Raw genomic sequence first — 25,481 nt, 5'->3', positions numbered from 1 at the left:
TCCTGTAAAAGAATAGTTGCCGAACACACCTTTAACTTTCATTAATCGCGGGTATATGTCATTAACCTTCATCTGAAAAGGTTCAGAGAATTGGCAGGGGTAATGGGGTGCATGGTGGATACTTTTCCTTCCTCCTACCTTGGTTTGCCTCTTGGAGTCGGCTAACCCAAAAAAGAAAGTTGGGAACCTATCATAGTTAGAGTGGAGAGAAGACTTGAGACATGGACAAGAAATTTGGTTTCTAAAGGGGGTAGACTTACTCTGATAAAGTCAATGTTAGCCAACATTCCTATCTGTCAGTTATCGGTTTTTAAATGCCCCATGAGTATTATCCAAAGGATAGAGAAGATTCAGAGGCGGTTCCTTTAGGGAGTGTCTAAAGAGAAGCAAGGAATTCCATTAGTCAGATGGGAGGAAGTTTGCAAACCTTTCAAGGTTGTCTAATGAGAAGCAAGGAATTCCATTAGTCAGATGGGAGGAAGTTTGCAAACCTTTCAAGGTTGTTTGTTTGGGAATTGGAAGAGTAAAGGAAACAAATCAGGCACTTTTAGGTAAGTGGCTATGGCGATTTGGGGGGGAGGGCTCTTAGTAATGGGCAAAGTGATTGAAACAAAATATGGGTCATGCCAGGGTCATCGGGAGTCAGAGGATAAATTCAGAAACCCAGGCAGGACTTTATGGAGGGATGTGATGTGCTTTAAAACAAAATTCATTGAAGGGGTAAGATTCAGAGTATATGCAGGGGACATCATAAGGTTTTGGTGGGATAAATGGTGCTTTGATATTCCATTAAAGGACGTTTTTCCGCAATTGTTTGCACTAACCTCGGCAAAGGAGCTAATGGTAAAATATTGTTTCTCTCGTTCAGATAATGGGGTAGTATGGTCTCCGCCTTTTTGCAGGAATTTCTTCGATAGGGAACTAGAATCAGTGGGAAGATTGTTGCAGATTTTGGAAAAGTGCTACGTCAAATTAGATGGGGCAGATAAGCAAATTTAGGTCTGGAACTCAGATGGGGACTTTTCGGTCAAATCCTTTTATCACCATCTTCTACCTTGCCTTGACTCCTGCAGAGTAGCCAAAGTGGGGGACGCACAGGCGCCACCTAATTTATGCATTTTTGGATGGATAATTTGCTTGAAAGAATCCAGACCACAGACTTCCTTAGAGCTAGAAATATGTTGATCATTGATCATTGCGCCCTATGTATCGAGGCGGGTGAAACAGCGGACCACCTCCTCATTCATTGTAAAGTAGCTAGGGAAGTATGGGGATAGTTATTGAGTAGGTTTGGAATTTCATGGGTATTTCCTGCAAAATTTTGGAAGCCTTGGAAAGTTGGCTAATGGCACCATGGAAGGGTAAAGGTAAAACATTGTGGCAAGTTTCTTTCCTAGATACAATGTGGGTGCTTTATAAAGAAAGAAATGCTAGGACTTTCAAGGGATTCTCAAAGGGAGCGCAATTCGTATTTAAGAAAGAAATGCCAGCTTTTAGATTTGTATCAGCTTACGATTTGTGGCATGGGTGGAGAGAAATGTGCGAAGGAGTCTGCAATGGTCCTAAAGTAGTCCAAGCATGGTTTCCTCCCTCTCAAGGGATCTTAAAGTTGATTTTGACGGTTCAAGTACATGGAATCCTGGGCCGTTTGGCATAGGAGGCCGTTTGAGAAATGAGGGTGGGGGGGCAGAGGTGATTTGGGCATTTAGATGACTGATTGGGGTGGCAGACACAAACGAGGCGGAAGTAAGAGCTGTGTACCATGGAATAAAGCTTCTTCAGAATGTGGATCTCAATAAGGCGGTACTGGAAGGGGATTCCCTTAATGTCATTAGATGGTTGAGAGGCTCAAAACCGGTACCGTGGAGGTTTGCCTCCTTATTTGATGAAATTCAGGATAGAATTGTGGTGCATCCATGTTTTTCAGCCATGTGAGGCGCTCAACAAACTGTGAGCCGGACATCTTAGGTAGAGAGGTGGTGATGAAAGAAAGTTTTGAGTTATTCGATTCCCCCCCCCCCCCCCCCCCCAAGCCATTGGATTGATGTATTTTCATTTCTTTCGTTTTGCTATGTATTGTCAAGGTCCTTCTCGGTTCCTGTTCTCCTTTAATGAAATTTATTTGCCATTAAAAAAAATGTAATGGCGACTATCTGGTAAGCTTTTAATTGCCCTGCATTTAAATGCATTATCTGAATGTTTGGCTCCTGCACGTATTCATCTCTTGGTCATATTTGATGGTTGTATTTTTCTCTCTTCTTAGAAAAGTATATTATCCAAAATAAGGAATAGATGCATATTTGATAGTGTTGCCACTGCCAGTCATTCAATGAATCCAGTACCGCAGGCACAAGTAATTCAGTTCAAAGTATTATTAAACTTAATTATATGAAGTTATTTAAGTGGCAGAGAAAAAGAAAGATAAGTATATAACAATGAATACTAGCGAAAAGTGTGTTCCATGCATAAATGAATTTTCTGTTTAGAGAGTTCGTATATGCTTATTATTCATAGGTCACAGCTTCCTAACGTTATTCCAGGCCTTGATAATATGAATTTCCCTTTTTGGTTTCTGCAATTGTTATGTTTTCATACACGTAGTTTCACTAATTCATTAGTTTGTTTGTTGTGTCATATGATATGGCCTTTTATTTTAACAGTTAGGAGCTAGATAGGAATTTAAATTTGGATATGAACATTTGTGCAGGTACTTAAAAAGGCGGATATGATCCGTAAAAATGCTGTGGAGAGTATTTTGGCTGAACGCGACATCTTAATTTCAGTTCGCAATCCGTTTGTGGTGAGCAGGTCTTTTGAGCAAAGCATTTTTCTTAATGTAGGGGCTTAAATTATAGACTCTCACTGGAATGTGAATCATTTTAGGTACGCTTTTTCTATTCTTTCACATGTCAAGAGAACCTTTATCTTGTGATGGAGTACTTGAATGGAGGGGATCTATATTCACTGCTGAGAAATTTAGGTTGCTTGGATGAAGACGTCGCCCGTATATATATAGCAGAAGTTGTAAGCTCAAGTTATTCATTGGGGAATTTCGTTGTTCTGTTTGTGTTGTTTACCCCTTATTAAAGCAAATTGTGTCCAGGTCCTTGCCTTGGAATACTTACATTCCCTGGGTGTGGTGCATCGTGATTTGAAGCCAGATAATTTGTTGATTGCACATGATGGTCATGTCAAGGTTAACTTTCTTCCCTTCATTAATTTACTCATCATACTAGTGCCTTTTTGTTTCTTGTTGCCACTCTTTTTAATGAAACATAAGATTCGCTTGTAGCATAATTTGCTAAAACTATCAGCTGTAATTGATTCGAATCCTTTTCATTCACACGAAAACCAGAGTTTGGATTTGTATATTATTTTATAATATGTTTAATGTAATGCATTATTTTTTACTTTCAAATAAAATAAATAACTTTCTAGAATTTCCTGAAGTTCCATCTTAATTTTCATCATTTGCATATGTTTCCGTACGTTTCCATGATTTTATTGGATTTTCACTAAAATTTCTCACTAAAACCGTCATGTTTCCTATTCCAAGTTTCGATCAAAATAATGTAATATATACATTTACGATTTTCGATTCAGTATCTGTTTTGGTTTTGTTTTGCGTTTCGATTGGGATACAAATAGAAACATTTCGGTTTTTCATGTCGGTTTTGGTGGAAATTTAACATGCTAGCTATTAGGTTTTGTTTTTGGTATGTGTTTCAGTCGTGACGGAAGTGAAAACATCTCAGTTTCAGATGAAAATTTTGGTGGAAATCATTTAAAATCCCCTTCTGCCCTTCCTTGTTATCTATTTACACATCTCTATCATAGTGTTTAAGTAGCATCTGTATGTGTGTCATCAGGTAAGCCCATTATATTGTCCAATATGAGCAATCGATCTGCATTTGTTTTTTTTGTTTTTTGAAGGGGGAGGGAGTGACGCATATCAGTTTTGAGGGTTTGCAGAAGTTTCTGCTTTTTGCACTGATTTTAAAATCCTCTATTGAAGAAAAGACGACTGTGAAGCTCTTGGATACGTTTAGAATGAAACTTGGCAGGCTATAAGAGAATCAATGCTTAAAACAGCATTATAGTCATGAGTCATGACCATTCGAAAAAATTAATAATAAGAATATCTATAAAAGAATCAAAGGTTAAAATAGCCATATAGCAATTAATCATAACCATTCAAAAAGTCATTAATAAAACGAGTAAATGGCTAATCATGTTTTTGATAATTCTGCTTCCTTATTTTGGTGTGTTTACGCTTCAAGTGTAAGTACCCTATAATTTTTCCCTTTTCCAGTGCTAGTTTGCTATTATTATTGAATTAGTACTCCTTTTTTTTTGCATGCTCTGTATTCAGAATTGTTATTTCCATTAATTTAGTACCCTCAGGGGCCGTTTGGATACACGGATTTTAGAATCTTGGATTTCCTCAAAAGCCTGGATGGGAGACAAGAGAAGAAGGAGACCGTCCGTTTCGCTTCTCTTTAGAATCTTGGATTTTTAAGTAAGAAATCCAGGTTTTATAAATCTCTCCCCCATCTTGAGATTTCTAAAACCTGGAGACATGGGATGCTCTCCTATCTCTTGCTGAAGAAAGGAAGGGCAAAAAATCAGAGACGACTGTTTGTCTCCTTCTCTCGTCTCCCATCTACGATTTTGAGGAAATCCAAGATTCTAAAATCCTCATATCCAAACGAGACCCCTTAATAGGAATTCCACGTCTATGATATTAATACCCATATAGAGCCTTTCATTTAGACCTTAAAATTTTCTGTTTTTTCTTAACAGTTGACAGATTTTGGGCTTTCAAAGGTTGGTCTCATCAACAGTACTGATGATTTATCTGGCCCAGCAGCTAGTGGAACATCACTACTTGGAGAAGATGAACCTCATCTTTCCGTTTCCGAGCGCTTACATCCGCGGGAGCGGCAGAAGAAACGTTCTGCTGTTGGTACACCTGATTATTTGGCGCCAGAGATACTCCTAGGAACAGGACATGGTGTAACTTTCTTCCTTTACTTGGCGCAGAACTACCTTGAGTCTAGTCATTAACTAGTTTTAAATTTCAGCCGATTTCGGATTTCGGATTTCGGTTGGGTATTCAGATTTTGGTTTGGATTTCAGCCGAAATTTGGTCATTTTGACCGGAATTGTAAAAAAGTTGGCTGAAATGACCATAATTTTGAAAAAAAAATTCTGAAATTTAAATCCATTTTATCTACTAGATGGAATGATTTTCCTTGTGTTATTTTTCTTGTGTTCACTTTTGCACTGTATCTGGACAGGCACAACTGCTGATTGGTGGTCTGTTGGTGTTATTCTTTTTGAACTGATTGTTGGGATTCCTCCCTTTAATGCAGAGCATCCACAGGTTTGTTTCATGGTCCTGAATTAATGATTCACAAAATGTAAAGTATGTGGCCTTTCTACCATGCTTTTGGTAAGATAATATGCAAGTTTTGTGACCATTGAAAGATTTGTACTGATATTACACAATTATACTTATATGGATTGCATGCGAAATGTGGTGCATGTATTATATATAAATATCTATATGAATTACATCTGAAATTTGGTACGTACAAAATTATCATACTTGCGCTGACAATGCATGACACTAGGTGTTCGATGTTTTTAAACAATTATGGACGGTTGTCTTGCTTTTGTGACGGTTTCTAAGTGTGTATTTGTGCTTATTCTAGTATTTCCTTAAGTTTCATTTTATGTTTCCATATGTTTTCATGATTTAATAGAATTTCCACTATAATTTCCTGTTGAAACTGAGACATTTCTGTTTCCATGGAACCAAGACCAAATAACCCCTATCATGTTTTATTAATAATATCTTCAGCTATCATTCCAAAAAAAAAAAAAAAAACCCTATCATGTTTGTGGAGTTTGGTCTCATTTCATGACTTGTAACATAGTATGGAGAAATATCTCCATTTCCCACCTCTCTGATGAAATGAAAGTGATCTCAATATGTTTCAACCTGGCATGGAAGACAGTTTTTATGACATCCTGATAAACAGGGGCGGAGGCTCATATAGCATGCGTGCCGCCCCCCCCCCAAAAAAAAAAAAAAAAAAAACCACCAATGACTTGCAAAATACCTTTATATAGGACTGATCCCTTGGCCAAAAAATTAGTGGCTTAGCTATTTTAGTCCCCCCTCCCCCTCCCCACGCAGTGTAAATTCCTGGCTCCGCCCCTGCTGATAGATGTGATTATCACAATACAACGCATGAGTCCCTTATCTCAAATGAAGCTTTTGTTGATGTCTGGCCCATACATCAACAAACCTGTGGATAACATGGATTTAGAAATGTTGAGGCCATGACAATACTCAGCATTGACGCTAGATTTAGAAACCATGTTCAGTTTCTTACTGCTACAAGAGGTCAAACAATCTTTTATCATTATACAGTATCGTGTAACTGATCACCAGGTGTCAGGATTTCCAGCCTGCTCCAATCTGCATTTGAATCCGACTTCTCATGAAAAGCTTCATAAACGAATCCGTGGTCTACAGTTACTCTGTGGTATCTCAGGATGTGTTTTGCAGCCTATAGATGTTTTTCCCTAGGATCATGTACCTATTTTTTTTTTTTTTAAATTGACATTTATTATTCGAAGGAGTGCCAAATAAGGGACAAGTTGTCCCCTGGCTACAACAATACCGCCCCGTACATACATTAGATTTAGCTTACATACCAGCTATATGCTACCCAACCCCATTCCCCATTACATTACCCAATAGCCTAACTTGCATTGAATCCAAACAAAAAGTGCCAAATAAGTGATTCACAACCACATTGTAACTCGCCCATAACTCACACTTCCAGGTAGAAAGCGGATCTTCCACATTTTCTTTGTATGCAATCCCAACATACTTCCCATTTTCCTCATTTCCTCAAACTCTTCTGACCGCACCTTACCTTCCTCTTCCAAAAGCTGATCAGCCCCCTCCGCCGATACGTGATCAGCCCTAAGACAAGATCTAATGTTGACACTAAGCTCAGCATCCATAGAGTCACGGGAAGGCCCCGAATCACGAATTAACTCCAGCATACAGCCCTCGCCTTTCCACTCAGGTTCTCGGAGATCCCTTCCTCCTGATTCTCTCCTTCCATTGTCTCTTTCGAGATGCTTATTATGCCCCCTGGTGTGCCTCTGGCATTCAAAGCTCCCCATGCTTTATTCCTTCTTCCCCATAACATGTTTATGAATCCCTCAGAAACATCCATTTTTTTACTCCAGTATAAACTATGATGGTTGCCTTCCTGCTCGGAATAAGGGCTTTTCCTGTTGTCCTCTTCTCCTCTCCTAACCCCTTAATATTGCAGAATAATATCTTCATTGATGAACAATTTAATTTCCCCCTTCCTTGGCCTCATCTCAGGCCTTTAAGCTCCCTGAGCCCCTTTACTTTACCCCTTTTCTCAGAGTTGCCCTTCTTCTCCTTCTCCTCCTTAGCCACCTGCATCATTTCCCATGTTCGATCTTCGTGTTCGACAAAATTTATACCCAACTTCATCCCCATTTCTAGCGTTGTCACCTTCTCTTGTTCCCCTACACATGAACTCTCTTGAAGGGAGCTGCTGTGCAACATTTCACCTAATCCCCCCTTGATTGGGACAAGAGACCCACTTCCAATACGGAGGTAGCAGACATGGGAGAAGGTGGTGCAATTACTAACATATCCTTTGACAGGTCTTCTGGACCACAAACCCAATAGTTGGACCGGCTTCATCGCATCTCTGTTTAGCTTTCAGCGCTTGTTTCCAAAGATGATTGGACGATGGTGAAATCTCTCCCTTCCAAATTTTCTCCGCTATCACGTTCGTTACGGTTCGTATCACCAGGATTCGCCCATCTGTTGGCTGGAATTTTCTGCATTGCAGTAACATTTTTTGAAGTTTCAACCTTTTCATAATGGATGACAGCTGTCTCAGTCTCTTTTTCCAGGTGTTGGCTACCTTTTGCCTGAGGAATACTCTTCCCCAGCTGGCAATCATCATAAGCATCTCCCTTCCCCAAAACAGACGTGACAGTTCCTTTTTTGAATTTCAAATTTGAGATGTGATTCTGAGAAGCTTGTGGGCCCAACAGATTTGGCAAGTAAGACGATCCGGACCTCCTCGTAATATTTACTTTATCATCTGACTGGTTACCACCTGGGGGCCCACCCAATCGAGTCATCTGCCCATCATGAGATTTTTCCAAAATGTCAATCAACGGCCACGATTTCGTCTTCTCAAGCAATAACCTTTTCTGATTTTCTGAGCTATTGGATGAGATAAGACAGTTCGGGAGCCGCTGCGCCGAGGAGCATCCATTAGAACTTGCAGTTGTAGGTTTTACCTGCATTTTCTTCTCCTTTCCATTATCGGCATCCATCGGTTCCTCTTCTCGTTGGACCCCTATCAGGAACCATCTATTTAGCACTTTCAGACGGATCAAGGGCTGGAGTAGAGACCCTTCTTCTGTGAAGATATGAACCCTCGCAAACTGCAAATAACCTCCATCCTCTAATTTCATATCCACATCCAGGACTGACCCCAAAACACTTCCTAAACCTTCCACTGTCTTTCTATCTCACGCATGCAAAGGGATACCATGAAGACGAACCCAGACTGCTTTTTTTTCCTGTTCGATAGGAGACGTTCCATGGTTCCAAACTTAGAATCCATTCTCCAAAGGCTTTGTACTCCTCTACGAGATATCGACGCTGCTTGTTCTTCTGTTTCAAATACAAATAGCACCTCTCTTTTTCCTAGAATTTTTGATTTGGGAAGACTTGGGATGTCCCAAAACCAGCTTGCCCATTCATGTAATTTCTCTATTTCCCGTTTTTCCTTTTTTAGAACTCCAATCAGACATTTTTTCAAAAACACCATTCTTTGTACTACTTCTTTACCAGAGACCATCACCGACGGGATATGGTCTTCTTTTTCTATTGTCACGGATACCACCATCGCCCATCGATGCAAACCTTCTTTCATCTTAGGATCTTCATATGTGCGCCCTTCCTTTCTGTTTACTGATTTCCTTCCACACCATCTGCATTCTAGACGCTTCTTGAAGTTCTGGTAACCACAGATTGAGCATATCCAGTCACCCGGTAACATCTGGGCTCTGCTTTTCGGTGCCTTCCCCTGTGTAACATTACTCCAAGCACTTGCTGCTTCGGTTCAAGGGCCTTGGCCACACACAAAGGGGTCTTCCTGAGACGACCTCTATTGGAATCCTCACCCAAACCCTGCAACAAAATCTTAACGGAGTTCTCAATCACGTCCGTCTCTGATCCGTCCTCCAAACCCAACTCCAGAAACCCTGGCTTCACCCCGTTCTCCAGCTCTGCATCCAGATGCCCCTCATCAAGAGTGCCCATTTTGTTTTTCTTTAGCAGTATGCTTCCTCGTGATAGTTTGTTTCTGGTACTTTTCCAAACTAGTGGAGGTTAGGATCATGTACGTATTGACTGGCTCGGTTCATTCCGTATGTTATCATTGGCTTGGTAAGAGTCAAATATTGCCGAGCTCCTACCATGCTTCTATACATATGGGGATCCTTGATTTTTTTGCCGTCTTTCACTGAACTTTTTTTTTTTTGGAAGCACTATCAATAGGTTTCATCATATTGAACAGACCTAAGGCAGACTTTTTTTGAGATGGTTGCATTCCACCCTTTGATCCTTCCACTTCAACTCCAAAATAGTTCAAGTTCACTAGTCCTTATAGCGAAAGTTCACTTCGGGTTGTTTTCGAGTCTTTGAATATTGTCACTATCACTCTTTGTAATGATGATATCGTCTTCGTATACCAGGACGAAGACCTTGCTGATTTTCTTCTTTTGTATCTAGTGTTTCTATGAGCTAGATGGAGCTTGTCTAACAATGCTCTATGATATTGTCACATTTCCTCGGTCAATTGACCATTATAAATTTGAAAAACTGAGGGGCAAAACTGCAAATAAGTCCCTTGAGTAAAAAATAAGAAGAAAACCTTGAATTCACAGCCGATATACGAGGTCTGAAGAGACATAGCTCTAACTCTCCCCCAAGTTGAGAATGCAAATAGTGGATCAAAATGCTTGGAGGAGAATGTGTGATGAGGATCTCGTGACAATAATTTCATCAATATATACGCAAGTTGAGTGTCATAATTGAAACTATGAAAATGATTAAATGTATTTTCTCCAACTATTATGAAAATACTGCTTTCTATTGAGAGAAAATGACAATTTTATAAAGTTTCATGGTAAATAGGCTTTATTTGTATTAGGCAAGAAAGTTGTAATATTCCTTTTCTTCATAACACGATAAAAGTTGAGAAAACAGTTACTCATCATTTATGCTGTTGCAAATTTCATAAAAAAAAAAGAATCATTTATGTTGTTGCTAATTTGCTGTGGTTGTATTAAATGCTTACTAATCATGCATGCACTTGTGGTCCTGTGGAAAGTCTTAGTTTTTTAATCTCAACTTCCTTAAACACCCTCTCAAATATAAAAATAGAGAATTCACCGTAGAGGCATTTTGCAATTCCCTTATTTAACAATATAATGCCAGTGATTTTCCACAAAGTTTCTTGGTTCAATTATGTTACGTACTTGGTCACTGGACCGAGTATTGCGAACAGTAGAGTCCAAATGGCCTGGGATGTTCTCTGTAGATAGATACCTAAGCTCTCTACTAATGCCCTTTTGCTTGGTCTTACCTGTTTTGATCAAGTAAAATCAAGAAAGAAAGAGCAAACAAGAAAACAGTTCTTTCGAGGGAACCAACCTCCAATTGCTCATAGCATTGATAAGATAATTCTTCTCGTTCCCATTACAGCAAGACTCTTTAATTAACAAACAACACTACATCACACACTCCTAAAGACTCTAATTACCTCCCTGTAACTTAGGGATACACTACCTCCACAATCCCACAAAGTCATAAACCAACTCCTTTAAACTAGGACTACTCAACCATGTAACAACACCACTTCTAATAACTCTCACACACTCCACCGACTCTCTTTATACACCCTAGAACACTGCCACATCTTCCTAGAATATTGCCACATCAGTGCATGTGCCCTGCAGTCCAAGCACACGAACACAACAAATTATCAGTTATTTTCTTACCTCTCTAATCTCATTTGTTTGTTTGCAGAAAATTTTTGACAATATCCTCAATCGTAAAATACCTTGGCCTCGAGTTCCTGGAGAAATGAGCCCTGAAGCCCAAAATCTAATTGACAAGTAAGACTAGCACGATCATTTTCAATTTTTCCTATATATGCTTGAAGATTGTTTTATTTACATAAATAGTAGAATATTATTTGATTTAATAGAATTGATCAGTGGATCATTTTAAGGCTATACCTAAATTCAATCACCAACTCGGCAGACTCAACTGAGTTTTACCTTGGTTGAGTTCTTATCCGAGTCCACGTTTTGCCCTAGGGAGTCAATAAAAAACTCCTTTGACTTGCCCGAGTCAACTCATTTTTTAGCTTTGCCAAGTTCTCATCTGAGTCAGAGTTTTTAAAACACTAGTATCGTTATTGTGTCGACATTTTGATGCTTTATTAGTAGTTGGTATTAGAGATGGTTACAGTGTGCAATTATGTGCTGGAATCGAGTTTTCTCTTTTGGACCTAAGATCCCTCATCACTATCTGCTTCTTTGAAGAACACCTGTTTAAGTCTTTATAGCTTCAAATACTTGGGTCCTCAATATGCTGCAAATTTAGTAAACTAATCTGCTTTTAGCTTGCCTGGCAAAAGGAAAAGCTTCCAGCACCTTCAAAACTTTTCCTACTGGATTCGAGTCAAATAGCAGTCGAAATACCATTGGAAAATTGTCGAGAACTGTCGAAAGTCATTTTTGGTCATTTCCCTCCTTTTGTAAAACCGTATCTTATTTCTTATTGTTTTTCCTTCCATTGGATTAGCCCTATTTTGTCTGACCACAATTTCTTTTCTTCACCTGTAATCTATTTGTAGTCCCTGAAATGGGATTCTTTTTTGCCAAAATGAAGCCCTATCTTTTTTTTAATGGCTGAAACTTCAATATGGTTTTCTTTTCTTTTTTCGTTTTTCAAATTAATAGTTTTTTTGCTTTTCCGTGTTTATTTGTAGAATCTGTAAGTGGAAATCCGAAATTGTTATTCTGGAGGGGAATGGTGTTGGATCTATATTTTTGCTGTTTATATAAAAGCACATTTTTATAACCAAAAGATTTTTTTTTTGCAATTTTCATTTTCTAAAAAAAAAACAATAGATTAATTTTATTTTTCTATAAACAACATGTTCATTAAGTACTTAATAGCGATTCTAAATTTTCAGTCGCCGGAAATAGATTTTTCAGACTGTAGTAGTCACTCAGAAACCCATTTTTGATGGCGAATATAGATTCGTTGGTTTTTTATAATTTCAGGATACTGTTTCCACTGTTATTTTATTTTCTTTGTTATAAATATACAAATTAAATTATACAGACTCGTTCGAATGCGGAAATAGATTCTCCAGAAAGTTTAGTCTTCTTTTTGGGGTGTCTGGTCTATTTGCTTTACATTTCTTTACGGTTTGTGGCGCTGTTCAGAAGTTACATTTATTGCTTGTTACTCGAAAAGGTGTTGAAATATGTGTTACAGTGGATGAATTATTATTGTTAACTAGTCTTAAGGAACAACATGAGGATCCATAGAAAATGAAGCTATTGGAAGCACGCTAGGGCACAATGAAATGAGTAGAAAAAAGAGAAGTTTATAGTTTTGGAGTACTCACTTGGGAAGTTGTTTAATATCAAAATGGACATGATGATTGCAAGCATGCTTTATTCTTCAGTATTGCCATTAATTATGCTTGGTCACCATATTTTAGAATAGCAATAAAGCTTACAGTCCACCACCATGTGATAAATTATGGACAATAATTCCACTTGCAAGAGATCAGGCAAGCACCAACTATTTCTTTTTTTTAAATGATAATGATTATATTCAAAAAATAAAATAAAAACTACATTGGGGCAGCAGTTTCTCCATCAACAATATCTAAATACCATTAATTAATCATGGATTTGAATATGGTGATCTGTAGTGTCTGATGGATGGATGACCACTTATAAATTTCATTGTCGCTTCACAAAATGAGCCCATGTTTTTTAAGTTGTAGATGCTAGTGCAGGATACAAGGATGCAAGTTATATGTTGAATGTTATTTTTAGATGTTTCGTTTGTGGTTGGACTAGAGAAGTTGATGCAAATTACCACTGAAATGCGATTGTTTGTGATTGTGTTAGGTTAAAAGTTGAAGCTTTTCACCCGACCATTTTTTGCGTACCTTCTGTATATGCTTTAAACTTGGCTTTGAAGAATATATATTTTCCAAATGATACATCTGAAAATTCTGAAACATATGAGCAGTGTGAGTAGATCTAGATATTAAGAAGGATATGAAGATGATTAGAAATTTTGTGGTTAATTGGTTAATAAGAATTTCCTGTTTTTAGAAGATTTTCAAAATTGATGTTAGGAATGAATGAACCAAGATTTTGTATCAACTATATTCAGAGGGTAGCATGGGTTAGAAAAGTTAATTCAGCTCCTCAACTAATGGTGATATCGAAACATTGAAGATCTTACAGGGATGTTACTGATGTGGAAATTAACAATAGAAATAAATGTGGGCACAAGCGATTCTTCGTGGAGAAGTCGATTATATGTTGGCACTCACAGAGCCTATAGTTTCTAGATTGAGTGCTTGCGGCATGGATCATCCTATGCTTACTCCTTAAAACGACTTGCATATGTACGATATTGATCGTAATGAATCTTGGGGGATGGATTTGTCGCTTATGCTTTTAATAAAATTCCAGGATTCATTCGGACATGTGTACAAAAATAATCCTGCCTCTTTGTGAATTTGTGTCGACACATGATTCTTCCATTATTTAAAAGAAAGGCATTCATTAAAGCGCAAGGAACCTCAAACCTCAATATTGACAAAGTCTTGTGAAAGGGAGATAGAGATATCGACTCCCCGCTTATAACAGTTAGGAATCTTATATATTTATTTATTTATTTTTATTTATCTTTTTGAAAATTTTTACAGTTAGGAATCTGAAGGAGGCATTTAAAGAATCTTTTCCACACTCATGTAACATAGTAATCAATTCACTAATTGACTAGGTTACGATTATTGTTTATATGTGTACATATATGTGAAATGATATTTCCACCCCCTTTTTAGCACCCCTTTGTGTTTCACATGATTTAAACTTTCTTTTTCTAGCACATCCACCCTTCTCTCGTAATGTGTGTTTTATTTGCATACCCAAGATATCTATAGACCGTAAGAAGGGTAAGATGAAGAAGAAACGAAAAAGAAGGTACGGGGAAGAAGAAGAAGATGAGGCTTAATGAATAGAATATCTAGATTGAGCCTTAATGAACATTACGATTGTAGAGGGAGACTCTTTGAATGTGATTCGTTGGCTTAGAGGGACGGTTGTGCCTCCTTGGAGATTTGCGCACCGTTTTGACGAGATACGATTTCGGATAGAAGGATCCTCATTCACTTTTTAGCCATGTAAGGAGATCGGCTAATAGTGAAGCCGATAGATTAGCGCGGGAAGGGATTGGAAGATTGGGTCTAGAGATGTTTGATGTTATGCCCCTTGATAGATCTTTTCTCATTGTGTTTTCTTTTTCGCTCCTTTTGCATTTTCTCTCTTCTTGTACTCTTTTTTGGGGTGGACCATCTCTGTCTTTCCTATCATTAATGGAAATTTTTCCATGCAAAAAAAGAAGAGGAGGAATAAGACGAGAGAGAGAGAGAGAGAGAGAGAGAGAGAGAGAGGCCGTTTCAGATGAGGGAGAGAGAGAGAGACTTTCAACTCAAAATCTCTAAAGCAATCTAATATCAATGTTGTGAATTCGGGGTTCGTAGATTACTTTTCCGGAAAGAGAAAGAAAGAGAGAAGAAAGTATCACGGAAGGAATCAAAATTAAGAAATGATAAACATAGGGGTAGAAGGGGCCAACTTATGAACCTAACCGTCGGGTTGAGAGAGGAGTAGAAGGCGGTGACTAATGAACCCAATTGTGGGGATGAGAGGGATGAGTAGAAGGGGGCAGCTTATATACCCAACTGAGAGAGGAGACGATAAAAATGATATGAGAAGGGAGAAATATAGGAAGAGGGGTGAGGAAAGTGATGGTAGAAATGAGAGGAGATGAAAGAAAGAGAGATCGGTGTTTTGGGATAGAAAATCGACCTATATGGGGCATCACACCCAATCAATATATGAAAACATCAAATTTCATTCATATTCAACCGTTTTCCGAGCAAATAGGCATTTCATATTGATAGGTGTTGAGAGAAAGATTAGAGAAGAAAAAGTGAGTTAGGGAAGAAACTCCCCCTCACTAATGTATTTAATTAAAGAGAGATAAGTACAATTACAACTATGCCCTCAGGCATATTACATATATCCAACACTCCTCCTCAAGCTGGAATGTAGATATTATACATTCCTGATTCCTAGCTTGCTACAAATGTCATTCAACTTTGACTTAGGCAAGGGTTTTGTGAAAATATCTGCTAACTGGTCCACAGATCGAGTAAAAGAAACATGTATCTCGCCCTTATAAATTCTCTGGCGAATAAAATGGCAATCAACCTCTATATGCTTGGTTCTCTCATGGAAGACGGGAATCACAGCTTTATTATCACAATAAAGTTGAGCTGAAGAAGAAGAAGGAAAACCAATCTCTTTCATGAGGGAACGTAACCAAAGAAGCTCCCCACTCGTATGGGACATAGCTCGGTATTCTGCCTCGGCACTAGACTTCAAAACAACCTCTTGTTTCTTACTTTTCCATGACACTAGATTGCCACCAACAAAGGTGCAGTAGCCCGTGGTTGATCTCCTATCTGCTGGAGATCCTGCCCAATCTGCATCACAATAGCCTTCCACCAGGATATGTCCATTTTTCTTGAATAGTAGTCCTCTCCCTGGTGCCCCTTTCAAATAGCGGAGAATCTGAACTACTGTTGTCCAGTGAGAGGTACGAGGGGCACTCATAAACTGGCTAACTATTCCAACTGTATAAGAGATATCTGGGAGAGTAACTGTGAGATATATGAGCTTACCAACCTGTCTCCTATACCTGTCAGGGTCTTCCAACAGATCTCCTTCCTCTGGAATAAGCTTTACATTAGGATCCATAGGCGTAGGTACAGGTTTTACTCCAAGATTCCCTGTTTCTTCCAGTAAGTCAAACACATACTTTCTCTGTGATAGAGATATCCCTTGAGAGGAATATGCCACATCTTTCCCAAGAAAGTATCTAAGCCGACCCGAATCCTTTGAAGCAAACTCTGCTTGTAAGAAACTCTTCAATCTTTGAATTCCCCTTAAGTTGCTACCTGTAATGATGATGTCATCAACATACACAATCAAAAGGATGCACCCTGCAGAAGATTGATGACTGAACACTGAATGGTCTACTGCACACTGTCTAAGTCCAAATCGTATGACGGCCTCACTGAATCGACAAAACCATGCTCGTGAAAACTGCTTCAAGCCATACAGTGATTTCTTAAGGTGACAAACAGAGGAGGACATCTCCCCCTTAGCAGCATACCCTGGAGGCTGCTCCATATAAACTTTCTCCTGGAGGTCGCCATGTAGGAAGGCATTCTTGACGTCGAGCTGATGTAGAGGCCATCCATGATTAACTGTCATGGATAGAATTACGCGAACTGAAGGAATCTTTGCAACTGGCTAGAAAGTCTCATGATAGTCAACCCCAAATGTCTGAGTGTAACCCTTGGCAACCAGACAGGCCTTCAACCTTTCAACTGTCCCATCAGGTAAATACTTGATTGAGAATACCCAACGACAACCGACTGGTCCAGCCCCAGCAGGAAGTGGAACAAGATCCCATGTTTGGTTTGATCGGAGAGCACCCATTTCTAGATCCATAGCAGCTCGCCAGCCTGGATGTTGAAGAGCCTCCTGTAATGACTTTGGTAACACAACAGAGGACAAGGAAGAAACAAAGGCTTGGAAAGAAGACGTCAGACGGTCATAAGAAACAAAATGAGATATGGGATGTGCAGTAGAATGAGATCTAGTGCGAGATGCAATAGGAGAGTCAGAAACAATGACAGAGGAGGGTGAAGAAGATACCTCAGTAGGCAAAGTAGGAACCTCGACAGATGAAGGCGATGAATCTTGTGAAGGAGGTGGAGGCCTGTCTTTCTGCACGCGTCTCCGATATTGTTTGATAACAGGTGGTGGAGCCACTGGAACTAATGGAGAGGGCGATGGATCTGTGATCGTAACAGGCTGTAAGGGTACCTGAATCGAGTCAGAAAGCGAAGGCAGGAATAATGGGACATCATTCGCCAAAGGGATTCAAAAAAGGTTACATCAGCTGAGACAAACCATCGGCGTAGTCGAGGACTATAACAACGGTAGCCTTTCTGAGTTCTAGAATAAGCCAGAAAGACACACCGTTCTGACCGAGGATCGGGTTTGTCCTGACAGGACCAAGAAGATGGACGAAGCAGACACACCCAAATACTCAACGGGTGAGAGGGAATGGATCCTGCTGAGGGTATAGCACCTGAAAGGGAGAAGAGCCACAAAGGACAGAAGAGGGAAGACGATTCGCAAGAAAACAGGATGTCAACACGACCTCCCCCCAAAAAGATTTAGGGACTCGCATTTGAAACATGATTGTGTGAGTAACTTCAAGTAAGTACCTCAATTTCCTTTCAGCGATACCGTTTTGCTAGGATGTGTAGGCACATGATGACTGGTGAAGAATTCCATGACCTGAAAGGTAATCCTGAAACCCATCTGTGGAGGAGAAAAATTCGCGAGCATTATCTGTGCGAAGACACTTAATATTGCAATTAAACTGATTCTTTATTTCAACATGAAAATTCTGAAAAGCAGTGAAGACCTGAGAGAGGTCTTTCAACAAATATACCCATGTCATACGCGAGTAGTCATCAATAAAAACAACGAAATACCTAAATCCATTATTTGACGCGACCCTAGAGGGCCCCCATACATTAGAATGAATTAAGAGAAAAGGACTATCGACTCGACTAATGACTCGGGAAGGAAAGGACACCCGGTGGTGCTTCCTGAGTTCACACGACTTGCACTGGAACGGAGGGACTGAAGAAGGAACAAATGACGTCTGCTGAAGACGCTGAAGAGACGGATGACCAAGACGGCAGTGCCACTGATAGGCGTCAACCGAGGTATGCAAGGCTGTAGGAGAATGGCTGCAGTCAAGGCGGTAAAGTCCATCCACCTCACGACCTGATCCAATCGTCTTCCCAGTCGAAAGATCCTGAAACAAATAATACGAGGGATAAAATGAGATGGAGCACTGAAGATTTTTCGTTAATTGACTGACAGAAAGTAAACTAAATGGAGATTTAGGGACACATAGTACAGATGATAAGGAAATATTAGGCGAGGGACATATTGTACCAATACCAGTGATGGGAGAAGTGGATCCATCAGCAAGGATAATGGGCTGAGATGAGTTACCAGTCGTGTGATTGGAGGCTCCCGAGCCAATAATCTAGGACCCGGAGCGAGAGAGTAAGGTCGTGGGTGAACTACCTGGCTGGACAAACCCGGCAGTGAGCTGTGAAGCACTCTGTGTAAACCGCTGCAGCTCCTCATAATCCGCCCTGGTGAAGGTAAAGGACTCATCAACCGAAGTAGAACCGGGCGTAGGGGTCAAGCTGTCAGATGGGCCAGGAGCACTGAGATGAGCTGATCGAGGTGGGAGAAGCTCATGATGAAGCGTGTAGCATGTCTCGATCTGGTGGCCATCCTGATGGCAATGAGTAAAGTAAGGACGTCCACTGCTACCACCAACGCAGCCACGTCTACAAGCCTGGGAAAGGAGCCACCTCCTTTGGGTGGCCTGGAGCCACCAAGACCATAAGAAGATATGAGAGCGGAACTATCAGACGGAAGACTGGATGGTGTCTCATCAAGGCACTGCTGCGCACGGGAATAGGCCTCCTGTAAGGATGGAATGGTGCCGGAGCCAAGAATCTGATGGCGAAGGTGAGTAAACTCAGGGCCCAGGCTCTCAAGATAGTGCACAACACGAATATGTTCTCGCTGGCGACGAAGGACATTAATATCAGAAGTGAGAGGTAGAAAAATGTCAAGCTGCTGACATAATGAGATAAACTGCCCATAATGAGTCTCGAGGGACATGTCACCACGTCGCAGATGCATCCACTCAGAGTAAGTGGAACAGATACGCCTGAGGTTCTCAACTCCAGAGTAGGTGACAGCTGTGTGATCCCAGATCTCCTTTGCAGTAGGAGGGAGAATCATGGTGGATGAAATGGCAGGGGTCATGCTCTGCCAGAGTAGACTATGAATCAAGGTGTCTTCCATCTCCCATCGAGAATAGGAAGGGTCTTTGAGAGATGGGGGATCATCCCGAAGAAAGCTAACTTTGCCTCGACCTAGAAGGTATGTCTCAACGGCTACTTACCATGGAGAGTTGCCGTTGAGACATACCTGACCACGGTATGTCTCAACGGCATGGTAAGTAGTTGGTTCCATCAAACTTTGCAATATTCAACTATGGATAAAATCCATCCACAGATGCATAGCTAGGAGAAGTTGAGGAAGACGGAGCCGAAGGAGGTGGGGTAGCACGAACGTCAGTAGTCATGCCGAGAGAAGGATCCACAATGACAGGAGGATCCATAACAATGAGAAGAAGAATAGAACCCACAAGCAACGGCAATATGAAGAAACGAGAAGAAAAGAACCAACTACTCAAGAGAAGAACGAATGGCGCGGCCTCACGAGAGGACACAGGATAGTAGAGGCCATGAAGAAGACGAAGTGAGACCGCGAACAGATAAGAGGTGAGACTAATTTAACACATCAAGAGAAAATAGAAAAAAAAATAGGGTTTTATGTATTTGTAATGAGCAATATTGACTGGGTGGGTACGGTTGTCGGGAAAGCGAGGGGTGGAGGGAATAAGGGCTGGACGGAGGGGGGAAAGGGGCTGGTTTGAAGAGGGAAAGGGTTGTGGGAGGTACTATAGCGGTACTGTAGCGGGGAATGAAGGAGAGGAGGCGGCGTGGGGTTAGGGTTTTAGAATTAGGGAAGGTGAGGGTGAGAGATTAGGGTTAGGATTAGAGTGGTGGGGGTGGAGAAGATGGAGGCTAAAGGTAATCCCTAGGGATCAGAAACCCTAGGGCTCTGATACCATGTTGAGAGAAAGATTAAAGAAGAAAAAGTGAGTTAGGGAAGATACTCTCCCTCACTAATGTATTTAATTAAAGAGAGATAAGTACAATTACAACTATGCCCTCAGGCTTATTACAGATATCCAACAATAGGCATGCAAGTCTTATGAAAATTAAAAAAAATATACCTATTCCTTTTTGCAAAACAAGTCCTAGTGTAATTAGGACTTATTATTCTTTACTAAGTCATCATTGAAAAAAAACTATTGCATGGACTCTCCCTACTAGGTAAACTAGGACTCTTCAAACCCACTAGGACTCCTAACTCATAATAGAAACTAACCCATTTCAAGTCCACCGCAAATACAACTCAACTCAACTATGCCTTTGTCCCAAACTAGTTGGGGTCGGCTAATGAATCCTTTAGAAAATTTTCATGAAGAAGGTGAAAGGATCTAAACGGCTCAAATTGACTAAGTTTAATCCGAATACTAGTTGGGTTCGTCTACATGAATCATTTTCTTCCATTCTATCCTATCCAGGGTCATGTTCTCTGTTATGTTCCTAGCCCTCAAGTCTTTCCTCACTGTTTCTACCCAAGTTGTTTTCGGTCTGCCCTACCTCTTTTTACTCCATCAACTTGGCACGAGTCACTTCTTCTCATTGGAGCATCCAAAGGCCTACATTGGATATGCCCAAACCATCTTAAGCGCTGCTCATTCATCTTCTCCTCAATTGGTGCCACCCCCACCTTTTTACGGATGTTTTCATTTTAAATTCGATCTAACCTTGTGTGGCCGCACATCCATCTAAGCATTCACATCTCTACTACACTCATCTTATGCACATGTTGCTTCTTGGTGGCCCAACATTTTGAGCTGTACAACATGGCTGGACTCACATCTGTCCTATAAAATTTTCCCTTCAACTAGGTAGGTATTTTACGGTTGCGCAGAATTCCTGAAGCATACTTCCACTTCAACCAACCTGCTCTTATTATGTGGTTAACATCCTCTTCAATGTCTCCTTATGTAGGATTGAACTAAGATAGCGAAAGATATCCCTCTTAGGTACCTCCTGTCTAGTCATATTTACTACATCCTCGCACCGCCTCCTTACATTACTAAAGGTTCACTCCATATCTTAGTCCTGCTCAGTCTAAAACATTTGTATTCCATAGTAGTTCTCCATAACTCTAACTTAGCATTTACTCTTACTTTGGTTTCATCAATTAATACTATGTCATCACACCTCATCCTGGATACCCTCCATAAGTTCATCCATGACTAGAGTAAAATGATAAGGGCTTAGAGCTGATCCTTGGTATAGTCCTATTGTAATTGGAAACTCACTAGACGTGCCATCCATAGTTCTGACACTAGTTACAGCTCCATCTTACATATCCTTAATCATGTCAACATATTTAGTAGGCACTTTTTTCCTTTCAACGAGCCACCACATCACACTCTGGGAACCCTATCATTGGCTTTCTCCAAATTAATGAAAACCATATGACGGTCCTTTTTATTTTCTCGTAATCTCTCCATTAACCGCCTAATCAAGAAGATAGCTTCCATAGTCGATCGTCCGGGCATGAAGCCAAACTGATTCTCTGACACCTTAGTCTCTTTTCTTAATCTATGCTCAATTACTGTAACGACCCGATTTCCGTCGTGTCGCTACGAGCAAAAGAAAGTAAAAATCATGGAAATATTTTTTTTTTTTTATACAAGCATCAACGACGATCCCGATAGAATCTTATTACAACTTAAAAATGATACATGACGTAAGACGTCAAAATGCAAGGACTCCAGGAACGAACTCTCTGATCACACAGTCCCTTATCCCATGGTTCCTTCATTTGCAAATGCTCCGCCATCTAATGCCTCAACCCCTGTGGTGGAGGAATCAACGTCAAAGCAGGGTCATCCAAAGACCGAGCAAAGTAAAAGAGACAATAATAACAGTGCATACAATAAAATCCACATTTCAATAATGTCTAGAATAAAGATTACAATGCCCATGGCAATATAAATCAAAGGAGTGACAATAATTTCAATGTATGCTATGTATGCATGTATGCAACAATTTTATAAAATGAGACAGCACATTCCCCAGGTACATCCGGCTTTTCCCCCATTTATTTTTCTGTCAGTTCTTTTCTGACTTTTTCATTTTCTTTTATTTTTTTCTGCCGGTGTCCTTGCCGCACGGCTAACCACTACCCCTGTCTGAAGGTAGTGACGTTATGGACTTGGATTACGGTCTCGCATTTGCCGAGCCGGGGATACTATCCCTCGGGGATACTTTCCCTTTTTGGTTGGTTTGCCAACGAAAGGCAGTACACGCTTCTCGCGTTGGCCTTTGGACCTTAGGTCCCAGGATGATTCCACCACACCCTTAAGTTCCCCTTCACTTTCCCCCATGTATGCAACATGTATGCAATTACTTACCTTTTGCCTTTCTTCCTGCATTCATTTCAATTCATTTGATTCCAGCATTCATTTCAATTCATTTGATTCCAGGCAAGCGAGTATAAATTCACTAAGCAGGTATTTATCAGGCAATTTATAAGCAGAGCTACATTGCATAGACAATTATATTGAACACCATTACAAGACAAGGTCTAGCTGTCACCTGCCTTTTCTTATAGTCGCAGTAGGACGAGATGGCTCCTGTAGGCAAATAAGTGAAATAGGTCAACTTATTTTAGTCTAGGTCCTTTTAATATCACACAGACAACACTTGTCCTTTCTGTGTCCATTTATGTCCTAAAATAAGGTTCCCTGTGTTCACTATTCATGTGGGCCCCACATGTCACTATTCATGTGGGCCCCATCATGTCACTATTTATGTGGGCCCCATCATGTCACTATTCATTTCACCATAAGTTGATAAAGTTTACTTTACGGTTACTATGCTAGTATTTCACCGTTAAGTATATAGGTGGTAGAACCAACCATTACTTTATCCATATAGGTGGTAAAACCAACCATTACTTCAAATAAAATATAGGTAGGTGGTAGAACCAACCATGAAAGAGATCATTAAATAATTTAGGTGGTAGAACCAACCATTGAAAGAGATCATTAAATAATTTAGGTGGTAGAACCAACCATGAAAGAGAGACTATTATAAAAGACTTACTTGGTAGTGGATTTTCTTTTTCCTTCTTCTCTCTCTCTCTTCCTCTTTCTCTTTCTTCTCTTCTCTTCCTCTCTCTCTCTCTCTTCTCTTCTCTTCTCTTCTCTTCTCCTTTTCTTCTCCTCCTCCTCCTCTATTTATAGACATTTTTTTGCATAGTACTTTTTGCATAGTAAAGACTATTTACTATTTTAAATTATTATTTCTGTCGGTCAATAGTATTTTTGCATAGTACTTTTGCATAGTAAAAACTATTTACTATTTTAAATTATTATTTTCGTCGGTTAACAGTATTTTGCATAGTTAATAATATTTTTTTATTATTAATTTTGTCGGTCAATAGTATTTTTGCATTTTTTTATTATTATTTTCGTCGGTGCGATGATATTTTCGTTTCCACTAGGGATGGGTCCCGCTGGTGGTAGGACCCGCTGGTCGTGGGGCCCGCTTGTGTGGGACCTACTTGTGTGAGACCTACTTGTGTGGGGCCCGCTGATGTGGGGCCCGCTGATGTGGGACCTGCGGGTGTGGGGGCCGCTGATGTGGGACCTACTGATGGTGGGACTCGTTTGTAAATAGTACTCGGTGGGTCCTACTGTGAATAATACTTTTAAATAGTGTATCTCAATAGTGAACTTGCATAGTATTTCTGCATAGTAATCTCGCATAGTGACTATTGTGAATAGTGACTATTGGAAATTTTTAACATATATATATATCTATTCCGTTTTTGTTGACATCTGGGGCGGTGGCTTAGTGGTAGGAAGCCGTTCAATCTTAGCTTAGACTTGGGTTCGAATCGTGTACGCCCCATTATGCCAGATGTCCTCATGCCCGATTAACTTGGGGAAAATGAGTAATGGCCGATGATTACCCACCTATGAGGCCATTTTTATATTTATATATATATATTTTTTTACCGGTTCTTACAATTACCCTCTCTCAAAGCTTCATGGTGTGACTCATTAGCTTAATTCCTCGGTAATTGGTGCAACTCTGGATATCCCCTTTATTCTTATAAATAGGTACTAATGTACTAATGTACTCTTCCTCCACTCATCAGGCATCTTCTTAGTCTTCAAAATATTGTTAAATAATCCAGTTAACCAAACCAAACCCACCTCACCCAAGCATCTCCAAGTCTCAATAGGAATACCGTCAGGCCCCATAGCCTTACCTAATTTCTTCTTTTCATAGCTACTCTTACCTCTGATGTTCGGATTCCACGGACAAACCTCTGGTTTGTATCATCAAAAGCGTTATCAAGTTCTCCCAAATTCGCTACGAGTTCTCCGTTAAATAACTTATCGAAGTAACTTCTCCACCTCTCTTTAACCTCGTTTTCTTTTACTAACAATCTTTGATTCTCGTCTTTGATGCATTTTATATGATTCAAGTCCCTGCTCTTCCTTTCTCTTATCTTAGCAAGCTTGTAAACTTCTTTTCACCCTCTTTCGTCCCTAACATGTGGTACAAATTCTCATAGGCCTTGCCTCTAGCTTCTCTTATTGCCTTCTTAGCTTCTTTTTTAACCAATTTATACTTCTCAATGTTCTCCTCGTTTCTACACATGCAAACATTTCTAACACTCTCTTTTAGACCTAATCACCTTTGGGACCTCCTCATTCCACCACCATGTATCTTTATATGGCGGCCCACTCCCTCTAGATTTTCCAAGTACCTCTCTAACCACTTTCTTGATATAACTAGACATCTCATTCCACATAATATTAGTCCCTTTCGCATGCACGACTCCAAGGTCCTTCTTTAAGCAGTCTATCCATAAACTTATTTAGTTTTCCCCCTTTGAGATTCTACCACCTAGTCCTCGGATATCTAACATCTCTATCTTTTCTCTTCCAACGTTTAATGTATATATCCAACACCACCAACGTATGTTGTGTGACTAAACACTCCCTGGGTATGACTTTGCTTTACAATCTTTACACGCAGCTCTATCCTCTCTCCTAGTGAGGATAAAATCCATCTGGCTACAATTGGTGCCACTGCTATAGGTTATCAAGTGTGAATCTCTGTTCTTAAAAAAAATTATTTGTTAAC

General features: G+C 40.0%; 1 protein-coding gene across 3 annotated transcripts in view; it reads left to right on the top strand.

Annotated features, from left to right (window-relative positions):
• LOC143872065 (putative serine/threonine protein kinase IREH1) overlaps positions 1-25,481 on the top strand; it is a 73,488-nt gene that overhangs the window by 40,084 nt on the left and 7,923 nt on the right. For all 3 annotated transcript variants that reach the window (XM_077376730.1, XM_077376713.1, XM_077376721.1), the window contains 6 exons: positions 2,708-2,800; positions 2,884-3,024; positions 3,104-3,196; positions 4,804-5,014; positions 5,301-5,386; positions 11,180-11,268. In XM_077376730.1, coding sequence (XP_077232845.1) covers positions 2,708-2,800; positions 2,884-3,024; positions 3,104-3,196; positions 4,804-5,014; positions 5,301-5,386; positions 11,180-11,268 — 713 coding nt within the window. The remainder of the gene's footprint in view (positions 1-2,707; positions 2,801-2,883; positions 3,025-3,103; positions 3,197-4,803; positions 5,015-5,300; positions 5,387-11,179; positions 11,269-25,481) is intronic.

This window comes from Tasmannia lanceolata, unplaced genomic scaffold (genome assembly GCF_043159265.1).
Source record: "Tasmannia lanceolata isolate RefF3 unplaced genomic scaffold, GAP_Taslan_0.1 ptg000002l, whole genome shotgun sequence".
Classification (NCBI taxonomy): domain Eukaryota; kingdom Viridiplantae; phylum Streptophyta; class Magnoliopsida; order Canellales; family Winteraceae; genus Tasmannia; species Tasmannia lanceolata.
The sequence above is the reverse complement of the archived record's forward strand: the minus strand, read 5'-3'. Positions and strand labels throughout refer to the sequence as shown.